Source organism: Ceratotherium simum, chromosome 17 (genome assembly GCF_057802395.1).
Source record: "Ceratotherium simum simum isolate JZ-2026a chromosome 17, ASM5780239v1, whole genome shotgun sequence".
In the NCBI taxonomy this organism is placed as follows: domain Eukaryota; kingdom Metazoa; phylum Chordata; class Mammalia; order Perissodactyla; family Rhinocerotidae; genus Ceratotherium; species Ceratotherium simum.
This window is the reverse complement of record NC_141916.1, coordinates 50,475,444-50,493,708: the sequence shown is the minus strand read 5'-3', so window position 1 is coordinate 50,493,708 and position 18,265 is coordinate 50,475,444. Positions and strand designations below refer to the sequence as shown.

General features: G+C 33.8%; 1 protein-coding gene across 1 annotated transcript; it reads right to left on the bottom strand.

Annotated features, from left to right (window-relative positions):
- Positions 1-5,268: 5,268 nt before the first annotated feature.
- LOC101389953 (NKG2-A/NKG2-B type II integral membrane protein-like) lies at positions 5,269-11,239 on the bottom strand. Its single transcript, XM_004443654.3, has 6 exons — positions 11,037-11,239; positions 10,540-10,638; positions 9,988-10,041; positions 9,298-9,449; positions 7,237-7,337; positions 5,269-6,921 (listed from the first exon to the last, which is right to left on the bottom strand). Exons 1-6 carry the CDS (start codon positions 11,221-11,223, stop codon positions 6,810-6,812), a joined length of 705 nt encoding a protein of 234 aa, XP_004443711.2. The 5' UTR covers positions 11,224-11,239; the 3' UTR covers positions 5,269-6,809.
- Between the last annotated feature and the right edge of the window lie 7,026 nt (positions 11,240-18,265).

Sequence of the window (18,265 nt, the reverse complement as noted above, 5' to 3'; positions counted from 1 at the left end):
TCGTGGTTAAAAACTGAGTGTTAACAAGTTGGGGGAATAGTAATGTTAGCATATATAGTAATTACCTGCACTAAATTACTTTTATTTGGTGACTTACTTTTATTTATTAAAAGGGGATGAGGTGTTATCAAATAATCTTTTATTTTGAATGATTTTGGAGATCTGAAAAATCTTTAAAATTTTAAAGAAATATTTTATATGTTGAAAAATGTTACATGACACTAAACTTATTCAAAACCTAATAAATAATGAAAACAAAAAAACCAAAAAGTTTTTAAATAATTATGGGCAATTGATTTAATAATTTAAATAAGAAATGGACAATTGATTCAATGGCAAAGATATGAAATCATAAAATGATAAATAAAACTGTAGACAATTTATCGAAGAACACTGTTGTTTCAAAATTCCAGAAAAATCCTATGGCCTTCAAAGTCAGTGAGAGTAGCTTTAGTTATGCAAGCAATTGTAATAAATCAGATAATGTAATTTAATAGTTCAGTCAATGAGCTCTGAAATCAGTGAGATCTGGAATTAATTCCAGTTTTGAAATTTACAATGTATGACCTTTAAAAAGTTACTTAATGTCTAACAACCTGCTTTACTAATCTAAAATGAGAATTAAAATATGTAGGATATAATGCATGTAAAACGCTTAATACTCAATCTGGCTTTTATAAGATCTCAATAATATGTTAGTTATTTTAACTGTTATTTTAACATAATTGCCATATTATTATTTCTGAACCATAAAAATTAGACCTCATGTAACATAATTCATGAGACAGGAATCTCTTTATCAGTGTGGTACATCATTTTTGCACTATTTTCTTCATTTAAAAAAAAATCTTTTGATTGTTTATAGTTAAGTTTTTACTAGCATTTTACAGAAGGTACCTCATCCTGATATTTATTAAAAATAAAACTACTTTTATTTAATCTAAGTACATGTATGAGGAACTACTTTTGACCTTCATGATTTGATGAATTCATTACGAATCTATTCTTAAAGGCTGGGCTAATTATAAAACAATATCTATTTATATCTGTCTATTATAAAATCCAAAATTAACTGTTCATTGTCATGATGCTTATGAGATTTCACTTTAAATTGTATTGATTTACAAACCCAATTAGGCATGTGTGTATGCACTTGACTATTCCTCCACAGGCGAGAATTTGTTTTAAGAAATCTTCCTACATATTTTATACTTTATTCTTGTTTTTTACCCTGAATTATTCAAATAAAGATACCAATGTTCTTTTTGATTTGATTGTATATTAATTGTACCTCAGTCACATCATATCTAGCACTGTAATCTCCCAGTAAATGAGATGGGCTAATAGAGAGACAGGAGAGTAGCATCACATACCTTCCAGAAAGTGGTGTATCCTGTGGTGGGACACCAGGTTACTCTTGTAAACAAACAATATCTGTGGTCTTCATAGACTGCCCTGTGAAGGCTCAGAGTGAAGCAACAGTGGAAAGAGCAGATTTCTCGTCAATGTGTCACAGGAAATTATTACACTTAGGCTATTTTGAAGACAGTTTATCTCCTCACACACCTTCAAAATACAGGAGACTTTGAGCTTGTAGTGTGTCACTTAGTTTGTCCATTGGTAAGTGCCTCTGAGACATTGTTTTCATATTCTAAAAGATATCAGGGGACAGACTTGAACACCCACGCTGTTAATTTGCCTCTATCTCAATTACAAACACTGAAAACTTAGACCTTGTTGAGAGTGTCTTATATGTTTAAGTTTTACTTTCAGACAAGTTGCTAAATCGTGGCATTGCATACTTCTTTTCCTTATACCCTTATCATGTAATTTCTATTATCATGGAAAAAATTCTAAAATCATAATCCCATTAACAATAGATATTTAATGATATTTGTCACTAATTATTCTGAAGAATTACATTTTCAACTTTATTGTAACTGTTACAAAGACATCCATTCCCAAATTTATCTTCTCAATTTCTCTACCATAGTTCTCAAAATACCTACATTCAATTTTACAATTCTAAATAAGTTCTTTAGATTTCCCCTGATAAAAATAAATGTCTCTGAGAAGGATGAAACGTTAAAAATATAGAACAATATCACCATGCCAGAGACTGAGATGTTAAATAACTACTCATTATATTATTCATTGATTCGTCCTAAAATCATAACTAATTGTGTGTATTTTAATACAAATATTTGTGGTAAATGGCAAAAACCCAAGTCTATCTATGTGGGGGTAGACAAAGGCATTTTTTAAAAATTTCACTTAAACAAAAAATGTGGAGGGCATAAAAGTAGACTTTTAAAAAACAAGTTAAATGACACATCAACATCAAATGAAATAGAACGTTAAATCTGAATTAACTAGTTTGTATCAAACGGGATTCTTTTCATCATTCCTCATCTTGTATCAAGTAAAGGAGGAACGTTTATCTATCATTTCCAAGGAAATTCACATCCAATGCTGTCTCTAGAAGATTGAATTCAATCTCAAATTGTTAATTTTCTAAAATCTAGAAAAATAGAATTTAAATACACAGTTATGTCTTCGTAATCTGGACTAATATTTGAGCCTTCTATAACAGCTGCTAATGTTGGCTGGCCATATGTGTATTTCTCTTAATTACATATTTTTTTCATAAACTAAATAATCTATTCTTTTCTATTAGCCACATTATAGAATTGTAACAATTAAAGTATTCATTAATGATGTCAAATAATGTAAAGTTTACTAATGTTGTCTTTTTAAATTTGAGGTACTTATATCTACTATTCCTATAGTCACACACTGTGCTGTTTTCAATTAAATACTGTTATATATACCACGGCCCTTGTTACATGTAAGAGTATGCGTTTACCCTTCTGGCTTTTAACTTTAATGAAATCTATGTTCAGACAATATAAAGCCACAGTAAAAATTACTCAATATAAAAAGAACAGTTAGAATTTCCTCTTTATGATATAAATATATTTATTTATATATATCATATATGATGAATGCATATATAAATATAAAAAATATATATATCTGTAACTATTTCTAATAATGACAATACCTAATGACCTAAGAGACATGGATAAATTGGAAGTCAATAGGTGAAAATATCCTTTTATATGATGGCAAAATTCATCTTCAAGAAAAATTTTTTTAAGGGAGAAATTAATTACAAACTGACTGTAACTAAAGGAAATAGTTAAGGATCTTCTAAAGATGATACTTTTATTTATTCTAGGTGAATACTTGGATATGCAGAAAGAAAGACAGAGTTGACCAAAAGAAATTATGCTGATATATCTAAATATATATTTGTATTAGAATTCAAGGGGGCAAATATTGCATAAGCAATAAATAAAAGTAGAGGGTAGTTAGTCTTTTTGCTGTTTGAGCAGGAGTCAAAGTACTAAATTGTTAGACTTTAATGAGTAAAGAATGTATGCTGTAAAATGTAGGGCACTCATAGAAGAATATTTTAAGCATTTAAATTAACAAATTCTTATAGAGGAAAGTGAAAATAAAAAATTAATCATGAAAGATAAGCAAGCAAAGAAAAAATAGAGTTCAAGAAATGGTAGTGTTCATCCCAAATTAAATAATAACTATATTATACTTAACAATTAATTACATCATATATTTATATATAAATAATAGTATATTATATAATAATTTAATAATTATATTAAATATAAATAGAATAATTTTCAATTTAAATTCTAAGAATGTTTATATTTAAAATAACTGTTTGTTGTCTTAATGAGACACTCCTTTAACATAAGCATAAGGAAAGATGAAAGCAAAAAGATGAAAAAATACACTATGCAACACAAACCAGTAGAAAACTGCTGTAATTAATGTACTGTCACAATATAAGACAAGACCCATTGTTGGAAATGATGACCCATGTTTCCTAAGGATAGACTGAGTATCTGAACCATTAGCAATGTGGGTTGTTTTTTTTTGTTTGTTTGTTTCTTTTTTGGTGAGGAAGATTCACTCTGAGCTAACATCTGTGCCAATCTGCCTCTATTTTATATGTGGGTAGCCACCACAGCAGGGCTGACGAATGGCATAGGTCTGCCTCCGGGATCCTAACCCACAAACCCAGGCCTCCAAAGTGGAGTGTGACGATCTTAACTACACAACAGGGTTGGCCCCCTAGCGATGTGTTTTTAATCTACATGTACCTAATCATCCAAGTTCAACATAGATTTCAAAAAAGTGCAAGTAAAAAATCATGAGTGGAGCTTTAAACAATTTTCTCTCACTATTTATCAAATAAGCAGATATATCAGTAAGGCTATTGAAAGATTTAAACCAAATAATTAACAACTATATATACGTGCACACACACACTATACTAATATAGAATACTCATATATTTAAGTTCACATGGCAATTTTCCAAAAATACACTGTATACTCATATTTCCAAGCATTTTAATATGAAATATACAGAACTGTGGTGTCACTTCAGTAGCTGCTAGACAAGTTTGGCAAGTGGACACTTGAAATTTAGATATTCACTTCAATTTTTTATTAGTTAATAATGAATAAAATTTTAAGATTGGTTTCTCAGTCACACTAGCCATGTTTAAACAGAGATAGAACATTTCCAGCTTCATAGAAAATTCTCTAACTACAGGTTACCAAAAATAGATATCAATAACTGATAATTTGAAAATCTTTGTCTGTGGTTCTAAATGCAGTAATATTTTTTTAAATAACATATGGGCCAAAGAATTAATCACAATAAATGTTTACAAATTTTACACGAATTACAAGGAAAATAAAACAGCAAAATCTGTCTTGTGAAATATTGATTGCCTTACATGTATATCTTTAAAAAAGCAGAAATTGGTGCACACATCACAAGGAACTAAAAATGGAAAAATCAAAATTTGAGGAAAGTAAATCCAAATGAAGTATAAGGAAGACAACAGTAAATAGTAAAAAATCAAGACAAACAACAAAATTACAGTAAAGAGGACCAACAAGGCGAAAGTGATGCTCATTGAAAACACTTAATAAAATTGATCAGACTGTTGAAGAAAAAAATTGAGAAGACATAAATCTTTTATATCTATATTAAACATGAGAATGCCATTATGATTAAAAAAACAGATAATAAAGCCATATTATGAATACATTTTAATTTCTATATGAAATACAAAATTCCTAGAAAATGCAAATTACCAAAATGATGTACAAGAAATACAAACATGAGTAAACCCAACGAGTGTTAAAGAAATTGATTTCATTATATAAACCTTTTTCCAAAACAATTCTACAACCTCAGATGGTGTCAGTAGTGAATAATAATATTTGAAAATATAACAGTACTCTTACACAAAGGCTTCCAGGTAACAGAAAAAGAGGAATGCTTCCCAATATAGCCTTGATAACAAAACCGGTCAAGTATGTAACATAAATGAAAATGCAGTCTAATCTCTTTGTGAACATGGATGAAGAAAAACTACTTAATCTAAATATAACGTGTACACTGATTTGAAAAAAAGACAGTAGAGAATGATCATTGTGGTTTCATTTCAGAAATGAAAGATTAGTTTAACATTTAAAACAAAGACAATTTACTTCATAAACATCATACAGAGAAAATTATTATCATTCCAACTGATGGAAAAATAATAATGTGATATTGATTGGTTATAAAATCTATTAGAAAAATAGAAATTTTATGGGATTTCTTTAATATGAGAAAGGTATGATGAAAAAAACTTAAAACAACCTCATACTGAAGGATGAACTATTGAGATATTTTCCCTTAAAATAGGGGAGGATACATATAGAACCCTTTACTGTACCTTCTATTCAACATTGGAAATAAAACACTAGCCTGTGAAAATAAGTCAAGAAAAAGAGAGTAACTACACCTGGCAAGAAGAAATAAAAGTGTGATTATTTACAGATAAAATAGCTGTTTATATAAAAAACCCAGAAGAATATATATTTGAAATGATGGAATTAATACATAAAGTCAGTGAAGTCATTGAATATAAGATTAATACATAAACCTCAGTTATATTTGTGCTTCAAGCAGAATGAATTACTAAAGGAAGATTTAAAATAAGGATGCCATTTATAAAAGAATGACTGTGAAATACCCATTTTTCTGTAGACTTCAATATAAAAAATACAAAATATAAAATAAATTAAAGAACCTAATACATACAAAAATAAAGCATGATATTGATGGGAAGAGTCAATACTGTAAAGATGACTAATCCTTACAAATTTAAAGATTCAATGCAGTCCCAAACATAAGCCCAGGAGATTTTGGAAAGCTTTTTTGAGGTAATTTACACAGCATAAAATTCATCCATTTGGAGTATATAAATCAGTGATTTTTAGTACATTCACAGAGTTTGTAACCATCACCACTATGAAAATTTAGGAAGTTTTCATCACTCCAAAAAGAAACACTGTACCTGTTAGCAGTCATTTCCTATTGCTCCTCGCCTCAGTCCTTAGCAACCACGAATCCACTTTCTGTCTCTTATGGGTTTGCCTCTTGATATTTCACATACACGAACTCACACAACACGCAGTCTTTTAAAAAAGTTGAATGTCACTAACATAATGTTAAGCCAAAAAAGCCAGACACAAAAGTAACGGTGTCTGTACTTTTTGGTGTGTATATTATATTTCAATAATTGCTTTTGAAAAAACTTTTCGTTACTAGAACAAATAATATAATCCATTTTAAGACTTATCCAATTGTAATATTATTTCCGTTTTATGAAATAGAATGTTACCCGACAGAATCCAAACTCAAATGCTTCAATTCTAAAGCTTATGCTTGCAATTATATCTATTTAGAGATCCACAACTCTCTGCTTTGAGGCCCAATGAGTGTAGTATAGCGCAGTTATGTTTACCAGATGATGATTCTGTTACCCTGTAATGGAGAAAAATGCATAATTCTACTGTTACATTGTATGGGGGCAATTCATGAAACAATAGCATTTTCCGTATAACTGTAACAAAAGAATATGTTGAAAATGGGTAACGACATTTTTTTATTCAATATTCGTAAGAGTTGGTTACCAGGAAAACTGAGTCCATTCTTTAACATTTATATCAACATTTCATTAACTTTCCACGTCTTTCTTCATTTCTATAATTCAACTGAAACAAATGTATTAATATTATTTTCCGAATTTTTCTTTTTTATAGAATCTTGTTCTATATAGCATTATTTAAAAAATTTTACCTTAGTTTGGAAGTTAAGCCACTTGTGGACATCCATGGATGATCACTGCTGTTACGAAAGACTCCAATCCATGATAGAAGTGATAAGGAATTCAGAAATTTCTACTCCAAAATAAAGAATTTTCATTTAAATAATCATTAATAAATCTTTTATCATTTTTTTAAATACAAGTAGTATATGCTTTCATAGGAACTTTAATTTTCAGAATGAAATGCGGATGTTAGATTTTAATCTAACACTGGAGGTATATTAAAGTTGAAAACTACATTTCCTGTTGTCAAAAACTTTCACCAATGTTTGTAGTTTGGGTTAAAATTAACTCTTAAACATGTATATTTAGTAGTTTCATTCTTCTTATGTTTATAGGGAAAATTCTGATTCACGTAATTTAATAGTTATCTTGTTGACAAGACTAACATAGCAAGGCGTTAAATAAGTTTCCAGATAATATGACCATTGATTTCTCTGGATATTGTGACTAAATCAATGTTTTTTTCTGTGTTTATCATACTATCTCTCTCTATTATGTTTCTAAATTAGAAGGAAATTAATGGATTGATAATGAGAAAATAAATGACATGAAAGCCAAAAATTTGGTTTTCTGGTCCTCACACAATTTTTTAGGTAAGATTCAAATCCATCTGTTTCTGTTTTGGTGGACTCCAATAGCACGAAAAGGTGTCACAGACTCGTTTCTCTCTGCTACTCCCTGCTAAGTACTACTATAAATTCTGGAACTAATGAAAAATACAAGTAAAGGAGAACTCTGAATGGTGGAAGAGAAAGGAGAAACGGTTTGGGCCCCTGGGATTAGGGAACAACAGAGTGACAGGTCATCTTATATTTCCCACCCAAGAGAAGAAAGTGACCTAAGCTGCTGCTTCCCAACACCCAACCTAGCAACAGGAGGTGGTTCAGGGAAGCCATTTCTCCTCTGTGGTGAAGCAGCAACAGCAGGCAAGCCTTACAAGGGTGATCCATCAGGAAACGTGCTAACAATAAGAAGCCAGAGGAAGTGCTTCTCCCCCCAACCAAGAGACACAAGGGCATGAGGGGTGGAGGTGGGACCAGCAAAGGGGATCCTATGACTAAAAGTACTCTACTCAGAAAACCTCTATTCCTGGGGGCATAAGACTCATGTCCCCAACCAGCGACATCAGATAGAATGGATTTTAAAACGTTACATTCACCTAATTCAGTGGCGAAAATTAACAAACTAGAGCAAAGCACAATAATAAGGATGAATTGCAAAATTATCATATGTGAGTGAAAAGAGAAATGAAGAAAAATGCACACTGTGTGATTTTATTAATATGAAGTTCAAAACCAAGCAGACATTCCATAATATTGAAAGTCAGGACAGTGGTTAAATAAGGGAGGAAGAGAAGTGATGAGAGAACACACAGGAGCAGGGCTGCTGGGGGCTGGAAACTTCTATTTCGTGACTTGATTTGTAATTAAATGGTTGGTTCTATTCCCTTTGTGATCAAAATGCACAATCATGATATGTTTAGTTTCCTTGATGTATGGTAAAATTAAATAGCAAAGTTTATTTTATTTATGTATTTTTTTTGTGAGGAGGATCGGCCCTGAGCTAACATCTGCCAATCCTCCTCTTTTTGCTGAGGAAGACTGGCCCTGGGCTAACATCCGTGCCCATCTTCCTCCACTTTATATAGGACGTCACCACAGCATGGCTTGCCACGCGGTGCATTGGTGTGCGCCCAGGATCTGAACCGGCGACCCCCAGGAAACCCTGGGCAGCCGCAGTGAAGCGTGCGCATTCAACCGCTTGTGCCATCGGGCCGGCCCCCACAAAGTTTATTTTAGAAAAATAACCATTTATAGAAACATGGTTTTCTATGAAAAGCAAGAAAGGGAAATTATCAAAAGTGTATTAATAGTATAAAATATAAATAAAATATCATAAAGTCGAGCAATGGAATATTACAAACTTTAAAATAAACTACAAATATGTACAAAAATATAGAGGAATTCTACAAATACAATATTGACTGAAATAAGCCTTTAATAAAATGTATGAAACATTTAATATCTTACCAGTTCTTCTTCACTCTCTATATAAAGCAGGTTAGAGTTCTTAGAAACACAGGCCATCAAACTCTCATTCCATGTTTTGCTTTCAATACTAATGTAATAGCAGTTGTTGGAATATGTTAACCACTCCTTTGGACAATGACCACAATGATATGCTGAAGAAAGATTATGAATTATTTTTCAAAAACAATTTGAATTTTAAAAAATGAAAATTAACTCATATATTTGCATAGGTAGAAACACATATGTACATAACATATCTATGCACCCTCACAGGCCGGTATATATAAAACAAAACACACTCATGTACACACTCAAAGAAAGAGTTACTCTCTTATCCCCTAATTTACATGCTCATATAAAGCAATCACACAAACAAAAACATCCACTCTTTACATGTGCTGAAAGTCAATGGATGAAACCACTTTTTTAGAATAGTAATGTTATTTATCTCTTATTATATTGCAGCAGTAGGAAATTTAAGCAATTGGCAACAAAGGGAATGATGATTTTAAATATATCTTCTTGTGGCATAAAAAGGAATACTCTCCTATAATCATTATTTATGAACATTTATTGCCCAATTTTGTAATTTATTAACCCCAAAATAATCTATTACCATTTTCACCTAGCCCAAGATGGAAACAAAATATAAACTGTACTAATATCAGAATTTTGAAAATTATTATGTACCTTTCTGGATCCTTGTTATTGGGGATGAATTCTTCTGCTCCACCATTTCAGTAGCTAGAAAAATTAAAGTAATCCTTTTAAAAAGTTAATATTTATCTAAATAAATTATGATAATTTTAGTTCCTTAGTTTGTAATATGGTATATTTTTTAAGATTAGAATAATTTGGAATAAAATTGATTTTACCAAGGAAATTTAATAAAGTAATGAAGATTTGGGGGAAAATATTTCAAAAGCCTAAAGGATCAAACTTCAACTCGCTTACAGTATTTGTTCTAACTGATCTCAAGAATTATTTTGTATTTCTCAGTAAGGTCTTTCAGTTTCCTAAAGCGTGTCTTTGAGTTATGAAATCAGAATATATATATACATAATACTTTCTACAGTCATTCTTCTATTTATACTTTTGACAAATTCAGAATGACCATTCTACATTTAGTCTAAATGCATACATTCAAATGAGAGTTCTAGTCCATAATGTTAGAAATCTTTGGAGACACTGAGGATCACTAAAGTAAAAAGTTCCCTTATAATCTTTTAAAAATTTACTTACAGTGAATAACAACTGTCATTGTTACCACTGTGGACAGCAGGACAAGGCAGATGATTCCCAGGATCCCAGCAATGAGCTTCTCTCGAGGTGATGGTAAATCTGCAGGCAGACAGAGAAATGGAAACACTGAGAAAGGAGAGATGGAGGCAATTGTTTACCAAGTTTACATACAAGAAAACCCACATGCACAGGGAATTATATACATATAAACTTGGACCCCAAACCCATATCTACCATTGTAATCTTTGTCTCAGAATACGCTATTGCATTTTCAGTAAATATAATGTTCTGTGAGTTGCCAGTCAGAGACTAAAAATTTTAACAATGCCTGAATAAAATTAGTCCTCAGATTTCATATTAGAATACCATATTATAACTTCAAGATCTGATCTTCACAAATGAAAAATAGGTGAGCTTATTCTCTACTCTTTCCTCACACTCTTGTGCCCCAGCTGCACATCCTAAAACATTTACTGTGTGTCCATTAAATGTTTTACCTTTGCCGTGGTGGTTCCTGTCATTCTCTTGAAGATCCTGAGAAGCATTTTGAAGGTTTAACTCAGCATAGGTTATTTCCTCCTCAGTTACTGAAATGGAGCTTTTAGTGCCCTTAGGTTTCATTTGCTGCCTCTTTGCGTACTTGGCCACATTCAGTTCTGCATAGGTTACTCTTTGGTTATTCATCTCTGCAGCTCAGTGATGTCTGGACTGCGCTCTAAGACAAGTGTACTTAAGAATAAAGGGCATATGAAATGATGAGATCCCTAGTTCTGTAAACTGGGCGGGGTGGACGGTGATTATCAGTGCTCATCTTGCAGCTGAAGAACCTAAGGCCTGCTTTTAAACTCCTCAGAGATTTAAACGTGTCACATGATAGAATATCTTTTTTAAAGATATTCAGCATTTGACAATATATTATCAGTTAGAACAATGAAAAGTGATAAATTCGTAAGGAATAAAGAAGTTCATGAATAACAATTTCCTTATTAATTTAAACTCAAATTCCACAAAAAGTTGTAACACCATTAGAATGCCTGTATTAAAAATTAAAATGCTATACTAGAAAGAGAATCACTAATATTTAAGAAAATTTTGAAGTGCAATAATGATTAAAGACTTGTTGCTCTAAAGATGGGGGAATATGAAAGTTGGCATATGTATAAACTTCTTGCACTAAATTACATTTATTTAGAGACACATTTATTTATTAGAGGGGTTACCAAATGGTCTTATATTTTGAATGGTTGACGAGTTCTGAGAAATCATTAAAAATTTAAAGAAGTATTTTATATGTTGGAAAATAATACATTACACACTACACATATCCATAACCTAAGCAATATTGAAAATAAAACAACAAAAATGATTTAAAAAAATACTTATTTTACAAAAGTAATTGACAATTGATTTAATGGTTAAGATATAATCCCATAAAATGGTAAAGAATGTGTAGGTTATTTATGGAAGAACACTTTTGTTTTAAACTTCCAGAAAGATCTTATGGTTGTCCAAGTCAGTGCAGGTTGTTATGGTTGTATAAGTAATTATAATATTCCAGGTAATGTAATATAATAATTCAGTCAATGGGCTCTGTAGTCAGAGAGTTCTGGAATTAATCTGGTTTTGAAACTTACAGTATTTGACCTTTAAAAAGTTACTTAGTGTCTAGTGACCTAGTTTACTAATCTAAAATGGAAATAAGAGTATGTAGCACATAATGCATGTAACACTTAGTACTCAATCTGTCACTTATGTGCTCTCAATAAATATTAGTTATTTTAATTATTATTTTTGTCACAATTTCCATGTTATTATTTCTGATTCATATCAGTTAGACCCTGGAAAACAATTTGTTAAGCAGGAGTCTCTTTAATCAGTATGGTACATCTTTTTCACAATGTTTGTTCAATTTTTTAAAAAAGGCTTTGATGGTTTATAATTAAGTTTAAATTGGCAATTTACAAAAGCTACCTCTTCCTGATTTTTATTAAAAATCAAGCTGCTTTTATTCAAGCTAGGTAAGTGTATGAGTAATTATGTTTGACCTTCATCATGGAATGAATTCCTTTTTAAGAATCTATTTAAAAAACTTAAGCAAAATGTAAATTAACATATTATTACACAAAAAACCTTGCACTCATTAGAAAATCCAAAACTAATTGTTCCTTGTCATGAAGTTCACAGATTTCACTTTAAATTATATTTATTTACAAACCCAAATATGCATGGATTTACAAACCCAAATATCCTTAACTAATTTTCTATGGGGAATAATTTGAATACTTTAAGAAATGTTCCAACATATTTTGTATTTTATGGTTGCTTTTTACCCTGAATTATTCAAATAAAAACACCAATGTTCTAATTTGGTTTTGTTGTATATTAATTGTACCTCAGTTGCATCACATCTGGTATTTGTTATTTCCCACTAAAGGAAGTGGGCTGGCAGAGAGACAGGAGAATAGCCACACATACCTTCTGTTGGCCAGAAAGTGGGACATCCTCTAGTGAGAGGCCAGGTTACTCTCATAAAAGAGGCCTGCTATAGCTGGGTAATAAAAGGAGAAATTTAAAAACACAAATCCAGAACAAGAATAAACAATATCTGTGGTCTTCACAGATTGCCCTGTGAAGGCTCAGAATGAAGCAATAGTGGAAAAAGCAGATTTCTCATCAATGTGGCACTTAGGGTTTGAACAGGAAACTATTATGCTTAGACTATTTTGAAGTCTGTTTATGTCATCACACAGCTCCAGAATATAGGAGACTTTGGGCTCCAGTTGAAAGGACAAATGGACCTCTAAGTGTGTCATTTAGATTGCCATTTTCAAATGCCTCTGAGAAGTTGTTTTCATATTCTACAAGCTGTAGGGGTACAGAGGCTTGACCACCCATGCAGTTACCTTGATTCCATCTCAATCACAAACACTGCAAATATAGAGTATCTCAAGTTTTACTTTTAGAACTAGGTTGCCAAACCTAGGCATTACATACATCTCTTCCTCGTATCCATACTACTTTATTTCTATTGTCATGGAAAAAGTGCTACAAATCATAGTCCCATAATCAACATGTATTTAATGATATTTGTCACTAATTATTTGGAGGAATTACTTCATTCCCAACCATATTGTAGTTGGCACAAAGTCCATCATTCCCAAAATAGCATCTCTATTTCTCTGCTAGTTCTTACATTAAATTTTATTATTTTTAAATAAATAATTTAGTCTGCATATTTCCTCTGATAAAAATAAATGTCCCTTGGAATGATAAAATACAAACAATATTGAACTATATCACCATGCCAGGGGTTGAAATACTAAATACATACTCAGGGGGAGAGAAGTCAAGATGGCAGTGTAGTCAGACTCTGAACTCAACTCCTCCCACGGACACAACAAATTTATAACTACTCTTGGAAAAATTACCCCTGAGAGAGAACTGAAAACTGGATAAGAGGAACCCCTGCAACAAACAACAGCCCTAATTGAGGAGGAAGAGGCAGAAATTCCCTTCTGGACAGAAAAAATTCACCTTCACAAGCCTCAACACTTTACGGCCACCTGGGAGCAGCCCAAAGATATGCAGCCCTCCCTGAAGGAGTGGGGGACGTGAGCTGGGGAGCATGCCAGCTATAGAAATTTTTTGGACCCAGCACAACCAAGATGAGTGACATAATATCTGACTTTGCTTGCTACTAACAACATTGGGGAGTACCCCCAGAAAAGCTGGTTCACAAAGAAATTAAAGCTGGCTCTTAAAGGGCCCATGCACAAATTCACCCATTTCAGAAAGCAATCTAAAATCACCAGAAAGAAAGGTGCACAGTCCTTTTGTGAAAAGAGACCCACCTGATAGTTTCTGAGTGCATCTTGGTGAGAGGTGACACCCCTGTAGGGACTGGGACATTGGCGGCAGCCATTGTTGTGACCTGGTGTGGGTGTGCTGACACAGATGCTGGCAGGCACCATTGGAGTTCTTTCCCTGGCCTGCTAGCCAAAGGTCTGCCCCACCCACTAGAGTACCAATTTAATCCAGCTCAGCCAGGGCAGGCAGCCTACCCTAGGGACTGGCCCCACCTGGCAACAAACCCTTGGGTAACTTGTGGGCCTGCTAAATGAACTGCCTGGATTCTCTGCAGAATGGTGAGTAGGTCCACCTCTGCAGGGCGTGCATGAGGAGCAGGTGGAGAGTGTGGGGCAGTGGTGGAGTGTCTGGGGTTCCTGCCTTGGAGAGACGGGGTCTACTTCAGGAGCTTGGGGTGTGTGCACTGGGCAGGAATGTGTTGACTGTGTGTGTGGACCTGTGGGTGGTGGGGCTTGTCAGTTGCAGAAGATTTGTCTTCTCAGGGAGCCACATCAGGGACTTGTTCTACCTTCCAAAGCCTGAAAAAAATGGGTGCTCCTGTGTCTGAGGCCAGCCGCACCCAGCTGTAATCCTCAGAGAGCTGACAAGAGACTTAAAGTCTGGAGCTTATAGCAATTGTAAGCCCCTGAGCCTAACAACCTGCCATGCTGGGGGCCTACTTATTTAATAGAAATACTGCAGCAAGAATGTGCTGTTAGACTTTGCAGCCAACTGTGCTGGGGCTCCTCATACCTGATAAAGAGACTGAAGGGCTCACAACAACTACAAGCAGCTGAGGTTACAACAGCTGGCCAGGGGGACAGCTCAGCCTCCCTGGGCGCCTACAGGAAGAGCAACCCTGCCACAACAGAAGGACTCATGTAACCCACATAGGGGTCACTCCTGGAACATTTGGAACTGAGGGGCCACACTGTCAGGCCTCATCAGGCATCACTTATATAAGGTCACCTCTCCAAGAACAGGAGAGGTGCCTGACCTACCTAATACATAGACACAAGCACAGGGTAATAGGCAAAATGAGGAGGCAAAGGAATATGTTCCAAGTAAGGGAACAGGACGAAACCCCAGAAAAGGAAGTAAGTGAAACAGATATGAGCAACCTACCCGACAGAGAGTTCAAACAAAGAGTGTTAAGGATGCTCACTGATCTGGGGAGAAGAATGGATGAACTCAGTGAGAATGTCAATAAAGAAATGGAAGATATAAAAAAGAACCAATCAGAAATGAAGAATACAATACTGGAAATGAAAAAAATCACTAGAGGGACTCAAAAACAGAGTAGAGGATACAGAAGAATGGATCTGTGAGCTGGACGAAAGACTAGAAGAAATCACCCAAGCTGAACAGATAAAAGAAAAAAGAATTAAAAAGAGAGAGGACAATCTAAGGGACCTCTGGGACAACATCAAGCGCACTAACATTCATGTTATAGGTGTCCTAGAAGGAGAAGACTGAGACAAAGGGACAGAGAATCTATTTCAAGAAATAATAGATGAAAACTTCCCTAACCTAAGGAAGGAAACAGAAATACAGGTATAGGAAGCACAGAGAGCACCAAACAAGATAAACCCAAAGAGGCCCACACCAAGACACATCATAATTAAAATGTCCAGAATTAAAGATAAAGAGAGAATCTTGAAAGCCACAAGAGAAAGACAAGTTACATACAAAGGAAACCCCATAAGGCTATCAGCTGACTTCTCAGCGGAAACCTTACAGGCTAGAAGAGAGTGGCATGATATATTTAAAGTGTTAAGAGGAAAAAACCTACAGCCAAGAATACTCTACCCAGCAAGGTTATCATTCAAAATGGAATGAGAGATAACAAGTTTCCCAGACAAGCAAAAATTAAAGGAGTTTGTCACCAAAAAAACAGTACTACAAGAAATGCTAAAGGGACTTATTTAAGGGGAAAAGAGAAGACCACAAATAGGAAAAATTACTATTTCCACAATAAGAGGATAATGGATACAAACGCATAAAAAAGAGGTTAGCTGTGATATCCAAAGGATAAAATGTGAGAGAACGGGAGTTAAAGTGTAGAGCTTTTCGACAGAGGTCAAACTAAAAAGACCATCAACTTAATATAGATTGTTATACATATAGGTTACTACATATGAACCCCATGGCAATCAAACCAGACCCTATAATAAATACAAAAAAACTAAGAGAAAGAAACTCAAGCATAAAACTAAAGAAAGCCATCAAACCACAAGGGAAGAGAGCAAGAGAAGAAGAAAGGAACAGAGAAGAACTACTAAAACACTGAGAAAAAAATTTAAAAAATGGCAGTAAGTTCTTTCTTTCTTTCTTTCTTTCTTTCTTTCTTTCTTTCTTTCTTTCTTTCTTTCTTTCTTTCTTTCTTTCTTCCTTCCTTCCTTCCTTCCTTCCTTCCTTCCTTCCTTCCTTCCTTCCTTCCTTCCTTCCTTCCTTCCTTCCTTCCTTCCTTTCTTTCTTCCTTCCTTCCTTCCTTCCTTCCTTCCTTCCTTCCTTCCTTCCTTCCTTCCTTCCTTCCTTCCTTTCTTTCTTTCTTTCTTTCTTTCTTTCTTTCTTTCTTTCTTTCTTTCTTTCTTTCTTTCTTTCTTTCTCTCTTTCTTTCGTGAGGAAGATCAGCCCTGAGCTAACATCCATGCTAATCCTCCTCTTTTTGCTGTGGAAGACCGGCTCTGACCTAACATCTATTGCCAATCCTCCTCCTTCTTTTTTCCTCCAAAGCCCCAGTAGATAGTCGTATGTCATAGTTGCACAGCCTTCTAGTGACTGTATGTGGGATACGGCCTCAGCATGGCCGGAGAAGTGGTGCATCAGTACGCACCTGGGATCCAAACCCAGGCCACCAGTAGCAGAGCATGCGCACTTAACCGCTAAGCCACGGGACCGGCCCTCGATAGCTATTTTAAATGTCAATGGACTAAATGCTCCAATTAAAAGGCATAGGGTGGCTGATTGCATAAAAAACAGGACCGATATATATGCTACATACAAGAGACACACTTATATCCTCTTGTTGGATTGTTCCCTTGATCATTATGGAGTGCCCTCCTTTGTCTCTTGTTACAGTTTTTGTTTTAAAGTCTATTTTGTCTGATATGAGTATTGCTATCCCAGTTTTCTTTTCATTTCCATTTGTGTGGAGTATCTTTTTCCATCCCTTCACTTTCAGTTTGTGAGTGTCTTTAGGTCTAAATAATACCAAGCATCTTTTCTGACACATCGGTACGAAACTAGAAATCAACTATAGGAAGAAAATCAGAAAAGCTAGAAATATGTGGAGATTAAACAAAATGCTACTGAACAACGATTGGGTCAATGAAGAAATCAAAAAATAAATCAAAAAATACCTGGAGACAAATCAAAATGAAAATACTACATGCCAGAATTTGTGGGATACAGCAAAAGCAGTTCTAAGAGGGAAGTTTATAGCAATACAGGCCTATCTCAGCAAACAAGAAAAACCTCAAATAAACAATCTAACAATACACCTAAAGGAACTGGAGAAAAGAACAAACAAAGCCCAAAATCAGTAGAAGAAGGGAAATAATAAAAATCAGAGCAGAAATAAATGAAATAGAGATTAAAAAAATAGAAAAATTAATAAAACCAAGAGCTGGCCTTTGAAAAGATAAACAAAATTGACAAACCTTTAGCTAGTCTCACTAAGAAAAAAAGAGCAAAGGCTCAAATAAGTAAAATCAGAAATGAAAGAGGAGAAATTACAATGGACACCTTAGAAATACAAAAGATTATAAGAGAATACTATGAAAAGCTATATGCCAACAAACTGGAAAATCTGGAAGAAATGGATAAATTCTTAGAATCATACAACCTTCCAAAACTGGATCAAGAAGCAATAGAGAAT

Coding starts and splice junctions, on each gene's coding strand:
- LOC101389953 (XM_004443654.3), bottom strand. CDS start 11,223: ATGAATAACCAAAGAGTAACCTATGCAGAACTGAATGTGGCCAAGTAC. Junction 10,639..11,036: donor CAGGAACCACCACGGCAAAG/GTAAAACATTTA, acceptor GTCTGCCTGCAG/ATTTACCATCACCTCGAGAG. Junction 6,922..7,236: donor GGCTTAACTTCCAAACTAAG/GTAAAATTTTTT, acceptor TCTCCATTACAG/GGTAACAGAATCATCATCTG.